Here is an 8,831-nt window from a genome sequence, read left to right as displayed (position 1 = left end):
TGACTCATTACTTATACCCATGTCTTTTTTTTTTAAAAGAAGAAGTTAAACATGAATTAAAGATCGTGACAATTCTTTAATTTTGTTTGTAAAATTAAAGAAAATATCCATTATTGTACCAAAATAAATATTTTAATTATGTTCGGACATTTCATGGAGGGTTGCTTCATACAACAAACTAGGTAATTAGGGATCCATGTTTTAGTCACAAGCTATTATAATTACATTTTTCATGCAACATTTGAACAACCGATTCAATGATTGTTAATGGTCAAGTTAACACGATCGTTAGGAATTGTTGAGACTTTTAACTGTCTATGTTTAAGTTGTTCCATTTCATATTCGAACATTACTCAAGAAAATAAGTTGAGACAATTAAAGTGTATAAAGATTTGATGGCATTTATGACATGCATGATTTTTGGAATGCACTTGGATAATAAATGATGTTTGGTTTGTGCTACAAATGGATCAAATTATATTAGAAAATTTATTTTTATCCTTTGGTCGAAATTGTGAAGAGAAAGAGTACTTTTAAATGACCTGCAACTTTATCTTTATCCATTAAGGATGAAATCACTTTAATATTTGCTTGGGGATGAATGCTTGGATTTGAAATTCAGAAGAGGATATTTTGCATGGATAAATGCTTATTTTTTAAATGATAATTTACCTTGTTTTTCAAGGAAGAAGCTGTTGACCTTGGCATATAAATAGGTTATATTGTCGCACATGTTCGTGTGTCAGTCGAGTGTTTTAAGGGTGTTTTCTATCAAGTATTGACTTGTTTTTGCTCTATATTTTTGCACTCTTGTATTAGATATTTTGTTGGAGAGTAATTGTGATTTGGAAGTGAGGATTTAGGGTGAGTAATTATAACAATTGTGTTCATTGTTGGGGCTACAATTAATATTGTTGTAAAAGTAGATTGAGCTTTAACCAATAGGTGATCCGAATTAATTGTTGAATAAAATCATTCACCGAGTGAGACTTTATAGAGTAGGATTGGTGAATCTAAACTGCATTAAAATCTCCTTGTGTTACTCTATTCTTTAAATATTAATGTTAATTGGACTTGTTCCAATAAGTGTTGGAATATTAGTTAGGACATTGAATTAGGACAATTAGCAAACCAAAAGCCTTTTTAGGATTTAATTGTCAATCGTTTAATTTAATGGTCAAAGCACTTAATCAATAAATTTTATGAATTGAAAGGCTCAACTTGATACAAAAGATTCGAAGGGACTTAACTGATTTTTTTAGACTTTAAGGCTTATTATACCATTAAGTTTTCTTCTTCTTTTTTTTTTTAAGAAGTGAAAATCACCAACAATACACTACACCAAAACAAGCTTTTAGCGGCGACTTTAGCGGCGTTTGAATAAAAAACGCCACTAAAGATCGACCATTAGCGGCGCTTTATGGAAAACGCCGCTAAAAAAAGCATTAGCGGCGTTTTTCAGAAAGTGCCGCAAAAAACCTAAGCCCAACGACGCCGTATTCTGAGCTTTCGCAGATTTAGTGGCGTTTTTGAGAAAGCGCCGCAAAAATACATAAGCTCAACGGCACCATTTTCTGAGCTTTCGGGGACTTAGCGGCGTTTCTTAAGAAAGCGCCGCTAATACTGAGGGCTTTAGCGGCGTTTTTGATGAAGCACCGCAAAATAAACTAAGCCCAACGATGCCGTTTTCTGAGCATTCGCGGATTTAGTGGCGATTTTTAGGAAGCGCCGCTAGTGCTCAGGGCTTTTGCGGCGTTTTTGATAAAACGTCGCAAAATAAACTAAGCCCAATGACGCCGTTTTCTGAGCTTTCGCAGATTTAGTGGCGTTTCTTAATAAAGCGTTGCTAATGTTGAGGGCTTTAGCGACGTTTTTGAGGAAGCGCCGCAAAATAAACTAAGCCCAACGACGCCGTTTTTTGAGCTTTTGCGGATTTAGTGGCGTGTTTTAGGAAGCGCCGCTAATGCTCAGGGCTTTAGCGGCGTTTGTGAGAAAGCGCCGGAAAAAGACATAAGCCCAATGACGCTGTTTTTTGAGCTTTTGGGGGATTTAGCGGCGTTTTTTAGGAAAGCGCCGCAAAAAAACATAGGATTTTTGGTTTAAGGTCTATGATTTATTTAAGATTTAAGGCCAATTTAAGAGTTAGGTTTTTAAGGTATATAGAGTATGGGTTTAGGGATTATGGATTAGGGATTATGGTTTAAGGGTTGAGATTTAAGGTTTAAGGGTTAGAGGGTTAGGGGTTTAGGGGTTAGACGTTTGGGGTTAAGAGTTAAGGATTTAGGGTTTAGAGATTCAGGGATCAAGTTAGGATTTTAGGCGTTTAGATTAATTTTTTTAATTTATATTTTAAATATGTTCTTATATAATTGTAAAAGAGATAATATTAAATTTGTTTAGGGTATATGATTTATTTAAGATTTAAGGCTAGTTTAGGAGTTCATATTTTAAGGTTTAGGGAGTATGGGTTTAGGGATTATGGATTAGGGACTATGGTTTAAGGGTTAGGGATTTAGGGGTTAGACGTTAGGGGTTAAGAGTTAGGGATTAAGGTTTAGGGATTCAGGGGTCGAGTTAAGGTTTTTGAGTTTAGATTAATTATTTTTTTAATTTATATTTTAAATATGTTCTTATATAATTGTAAAAGAGATAATAAATCAAATATATTAAAATTATGAGTATAGTTTAAATTATTTAAGAGATATATAATAGATAGACTTTATATGTATTGAATGGTTAATTTAGGGTTTAAGGTTAATGTTTACTTGAGATTTGTTAAATGATAAAAGTTTATAAAATATTATACAATTATTTTATAAAAAATCAATTTATAAAAGACAAAAAAAAATTTAGCATAGCAAAACGGCGTCATTTTGTTTAAAATGAAATAATATTTTGCGACATTTTTATGCAAAACGCCGCAAAAGATAACAAATAGCGGTGTTTTCTATAAAAATGCCACAAAAAATAAATCAATTTATAGAAAACAAAATAGCAAAACGGCGTCATTTTGTTGAAAATGAAATAATATTTTGCGGCGTTTTTAACAAAAACGCCGCAAAAGATAAGCAATAGCGGCGTTTTATATAAAAATGCCGCAAAGAAATAAATAAATTATAAAAAATTATTTACATAGCAAAACGGCGCCGTTTTTGATCAAAACGAAATAGCGGCGTTTCTCACAAAAACACCGCAAAAAAATAAATCAATTTATAACAAATAAAAAAAAAATTTTGTGCATAGCAAAACGACGTCATTTTGTTCAAAATGAAATAATATTTTGCGGCGTTTTTCACAAAAACGCCGCAAAAGATAAGCAATAGCGGCGTTTTATATAAAAACGCCCCAAAGAAAATAAATAAATTATAAAAAAAATTATTTGCATAGCAAAACGACGCCGTTTTTGTTCAAAATGAAATAGCAGCGTTTTTCGTAAAAATGCCGCAAAAAAGTAAATCAATTTATAAAAACCAAATAAAAAATTTTGTGCATAACAAAACGGTATCATTTTGTTCAAATTGAAGTTGCGGTGTTTTCCATAAAAATGCCACAAAAAGTAAATCAATTTGAAAAAACAAAATAAAAATTTTGTGCATAGCAAAACGGCGTCATTTTGTTCAAAATGAAATAATATTTTGCGGCATTTTTATGAAAAACGCCGCAAAAGATAAGCAATAGCGGCGTTTTATATAAAAACGCCGCAAAGAAAATAAATAAATTATAAAAATTTTATTTGCATAGAAAAAGGGCGCCGTTTTTGTTCAAAATGAAATAGCGGCGTTTTTCATGAAAACGCCGGAAAAAAGTAAAGCAATTTATAAAAAACAAAATAAATAATTTTTAGCATACCGATGTTTTTTAAAAAACGCCGCAAAAATAATTTGACTTTCCGCATTTTGTTTATGGTTTAGTGGCGTTTTAGCTATAAACGCCACAAATGGGTTAAGTTGTAGACGAAAACGTCGTCGTTTTCTCTTCAGCCATATCATTCCCACACCAAACTCGAAATCCCAAAATTTCCCCATTTCCCCCAATTCTAGATTAATTCAATAAATCCCTAACCCCAAACCCATTCAATTTGCGCCATCTGAAAAATCGCCGTTGTTTTTGTCCGGGCCGACCACCTGCTGTGCAAACATCAGAAGCTCGAGCATCTCCGTCACCATCGGACCACTACGGCCGTCGTCATCGGTTAGTTTCTAGTCGGGCATTTGTTTTTGGACTGTTTAAATATGAAATTTAATTTTGAAATGCATTGATATTTGTGGGTTTAAAAATGAATGTGGTTGGTACTGGCATGCTGATTGAATGTATTTGCCATGTGCATACTGTTTGCTGCTTGCTGTAAGTTTATTTTAGGGCAACTTTGAAACTTTTTTAGGGCAACTTTGAACCTTTTTTAGTGTAGGCACTCAGTTCTTTATGTTTTGCAGATATACACTAGAGGTGTGTAGATGGCGTATTGGACCATAACCGAGTTAAGTTCGGTACTAGGAAAAGGAAAATTTATGTTTTTTTGCCAAGCAGGAACATGTTGGAAACACAAATGAGTTGGATTGTAGGTCGGCTGATCTTAGAAAGATTAGAAAAAAATGTAATAACAAAAGCCTGATTTTAGTCTCAACATTGATAAAAGCATAAGAGAAAGGACTCACATGGCTGTACAGAGTTGAACTTTATGATCAAAGAAGATGGCTAAAGGGACATTATTAGAATCCAAAGACAACTAAAAAATCCCAGCAAACTTTAAAACCCTTTTATATGGTCTATATGAACATATATTTATATATAACTGGGACTGGCCAACTTTGGGTATGGAATAATTGTAGTGATAAGGCCATGAAGAGGTGGGACTGTTAATTCAAACATATCTTGGTATTAAAGCTTGTTTTTGTTAATGAAGGGGTGACTAAAAACATGTAATTTAATGGTTATATATATATATTGCTTTATAAATCTTTCACCTTAGAACAAGTTCAAAAGCAAAGTTAATTGGACCCTTTTTTTCTCTCTAATTGAAGAGAAAAATGGTAGGAATGGTGGTGGGTGGGGGATATCCACCATAATCATTTCTTTAGACTTCGAAAATGATTGCACCATTTGGGGGGGGGGGTGCCATTGTCATTTGCCTTTAATGAAACTAAATTAGTTAAAAGCTTTTTGTGCACAAAAATTAAGGGCTTTTGAGGTGGCAAATGAATCAATAAATCATGTTAGAGAAACTTTTTAAGCTTTGATTATAGGTACCGAATGTTTAGTTTTTTTTTGTGAGGAAATATTGAAATTGGTATTTTAAGTTCATAATGAATTGAAATGTGAAGTAATCATTGGATCAAAATGTGAGTTAAGTTGGCACTCCAACTATGCCTTAGATGCAAAATACTTTGTTTTTTCAAATCCCATTCTAGTTTAAAAGATTGATGGTGTAAATGAGTTTAGGAGGTTTGTTTTTCAAGTGATTTAGCAAAATTTTGAGTATTTACTTTTTCAGATAATTCAAGAAAATACAAGGGAGAATGAAAGGCTATTACACTACTGATGAGGGCTGGCCTCTTCTTAAATTCTACTTTAAAAATTGTTCAAATGGGTCAAAAGCCCAAGTCCACCCATGAAATTCTAAAGTTTTTAAAATTTGTGCCTCACTCTTTTAATTCAGGCTTTTTTTTATTGAACTATTTTATTTCACCAATTGAGAAATTAAATCTTTTTAATTCGAATTAAGATTTACAAATGAAAAGATTTTATGGAAAAACTAACTGTTTATCCAAGTAAATATTGGTTCTACCTTAAAACCTTAAAATTTTGTATTTAGAAAAAGTGAATTTTACTTGAACAATATTAATCCCATACCAACAATGACAACCCTGGATAATTTACATAACTTGAACAATATTAATCTCATACCAACAAGTAAATATTGTTTACTCCTATTTTTTTTATTAAAATTATATTCTGTTTACTCCTATTTTTTTTTTCTATTTTTTGTACTAATTTACTTGTGTTTTTTGTTTGGCAGCCGTCTGCTTCAAAATTGAGGAAATTTGAGGTATTTATTCATATGTTTCCATATATAACTTGCATAATTTACATAACTTATAAATTTTTAATATATAACTTAATAACTTATTAATATTTATATACATTTTTAATATATATATTAAAAAAATATATTTTTTAATAACTTATATATAACTTTCATAACTTACATAATAACATAATAACTGACATAATACATAGCCTACATGACTTGCATAATACACAACTTACATAAATTACATAATACATAACTTTCATAACTTACATTATACATAACTTATAAATCATATCATAACTTACATAACTCAAATTTATCAATCATATCATAACTTATATATACACTTACATAATACATAACTTAAATAAAATTTTTATTTATTCTTACATAATACATAACTTAAATAATAACCTACATAACTTGCATAGAAACTTATATAGAAACTTGCATAACTTATATAACTTAAAAACTTAGATAATACATAGCCTACATAACTTATATAACTTACATAACACACCACTTACATAAATAACTTGCATAATACATAGCCTACATAACTTACTTAACTTACATAATACACCACTTACATAACTTAAATAACTTACATAACACTTAACGTTAATAATACACAACTTACATAACTTAATTACATTATACACAACATACATATATCATAATATAAATATTGGTCTTATTATATATTTAAACTATTTTATATGTGCTATTATTGTTGTAATTGTATACTAAGTTTTCAACTATTTTATTTGTTTTGCAGATAAAATGTCTAGAAGAAAAGTGCGAGAGCTAAGCATTCTTCAAGGGACTCCAAACTCGGCGGAAACAAACAGCACTGAATAACAGACTGCTATTGGATCTTCGAATGTTCCGATTACACCAGAGGAACCTACAGAAGTTGAAAGTAATTTAACATTTAATTTACATGCGTGTTGACTTATTGTTTATTTATTTTTAAAATTCTTACATTACAATATAACATTTTTAGCTGAAAATGGTGGGACGCGGAGAGTTCGAGGACGTATGCTACTGAGGGATTTATACGAACTAGATTCAGTCGAGCGTGTCAAAGTATCCAGTAATAGCTTTGGTCAGCCTGTTGGATCAGAAGCTCACCTTTTAGCAGGATACTTGGGCATTCTAGCACGGAATGCAAATATGTTGCCAATTAACTTCGAGTCATGGCATAAAATGCCCGAGAGTAACAAGAACCAAGCTCTCGATAACATTAAGGTAACAAAACGTTAATGTCATTTATAATACTTGGGTTTAAGTTTCATTTATATTTATTTTCTTAACTTGTGTTTTTTGTAGGCGAGATTTGCTCTAGAGGTCTCTGATGCTTATGTAAAGAAGGCATTGGGAAAAAGATGGAGAGACCATAAGAGAACTTTAAAGAAAGACTGTTTTAAGACAAAAACAACACTCGACGAGAAATTACAAAATGTCCCGCAGGGAATGCTAAGGTACCAGTGGGAAGAGGTCGTTAGATTTTGGACTTCGAAGAAAGGAGAGGTATGTGTTACTACAAAAACCTGTTCTGGTGTAGTGATATTATGAGTTAACATGTCAACCCCAATTTCAATTGAATTTCTATATAATAATCTTACTAAATTTACCATTTATTTAATATTATATATTCTAATTGATATAATTTTCATAAATAATATACATAATATAGATAATTGATATAATCTTACAAAATATTCATGTACATGATAAAATGTACAAATATACATAATTGACTTATTAAAAATTTCTAAAATTTTCAACACAATAAATAATGCAAAAAATATAAAAAATAACTTTTCTCTTAAATTAAATCACTGTAACAAATTGTTATTAAATATGAGATGGAAACACAAGGATATGAACACATTATTATTGTTGACACCATTTTTGATAAAAACGGGGTCGACTTGGATTTTAAAAATGAAAATAGAAAAACGAGAGTCGCCACCAGAAAATTTTAACTGATCATATCGGGCTTGGATCCATTCTGCTTCATCCAACTTCAGCTCTGACAAGACTCGAAGGGTAAGAATATCAACTTCTATGGGTAACATTGTCTCTATTTCATATACCAATGGGAAATGAGTTGCCCCGGTAGAAGTTTTTTTTTTCGCGCCATTCATCTTGGGGCGACATGGTATTAATTTTTTGAACAGACTGCAAACTTCTGATATCGTGCCGTTGTTCAATTTTAGTGCATTATCAGATATGATCCTTTTTGGCATTCCATACTGACTTATGATTTTTCAAGAATTTGCAGACTATCGACTTTATAACATTGGCAAAAGAAGCAGCTTCCACAAAGATAAATCGATGAATACTAAGAACTTTTGGCGAGATCAGCCTAGTGACATCCGTGCCCCCATAGAGAAAGGCCATGATTTCCATTGATTATTTGTAAGGTAGGATCTTGTTCTCTCATCCTTAACAAACCAAGAGATAAGGTACAGTCTTGGTCACCTTCAAAGTCCTAAGGTTCCTCTGGACACATATCCTGCTCAAAAGAAGGTTCTGAGTTAATTGCAGTGTCGCTTATATCATTGATATTTGGAGACCTGTTATAGGGACGAAGCCAGATCCAAAAAATAAAAGAATCTAAGAATATTTATTTGTAGAGTATGATTATGAATGAAATGGAAATAATAAAAGAATATTTGCTCGAAGTGAGAAATAAAGATGCATTTTATTGAAATAAAGATATTGGACATGAGCCTATCTCACAAAAGGATTCTTATCACTCCTAGGCTTAGAGCAATAAGCGTGTTTTGGA

At 31.5% G+C, this 8,831-nt stretch overlaps 1 protein-coding gene across 1 annotated transcript; it reads left to right on the top strand.

Annotated features, from left to right (window-relative positions):
* Positions 1-6,796: 6,796 nt before the first annotated feature.
* Positions 6,797-7,609, top strand: LOC107956742 (uncharacterized). Its single transcript, XM_041096853.1, has 3 exons — positions 6,797-6,953; positions 7,038-7,282; positions 7,364-7,609. The coding sequence occupies exons 2-3, from the start codon at positions 7,073-7,075 to the stop codon at positions 7,607-7,609; spliced, it is 456 nt and encodes a 151-aa protein (XP_040952787.1). The 5' UTR covers positions 6,797-6,953; positions 7,038-7,072.
* Positions 7,610-8,831: the final 1,222 nt, after the last annotated feature.

Source organism: Gossypium hirsutum, chromosome D07 (assembly GCF_007990345.1).
Source record: "Gossypium hirsutum isolate 1008001.06 chromosome D07, Gossypium_hirsutum_v2.1, whole genome shotgun sequence".
Classification (NCBI taxonomy): domain Eukaryota; kingdom Viridiplantae; phylum Streptophyta; class Magnoliopsida; order Malvales; family Malvaceae; genus Gossypium; species Gossypium hirsutum.
The sequence above is the reverse complement of the archived record's forward strand: the minus strand, read 5'-3'. Positions and strand labels throughout refer to the sequence as shown.

Bases quoted from the DNA above. Each gene is read 5' to 3' on its own strand.
- LOC107956742 (XM_041096853.1), top strand. From the start codon at position 7,073: ATGCTACTGAGGGATTTATACGAACTAGATTCAGTCGAGCGTGTCAAA. The intron at 7,283-7,363 runs GTAACAAAACGT...TGTTTTTTGTAG, and splicing joins AAGCTCTCGATAACATTAAG to GCGAGATTTGCTCTAGAGGT.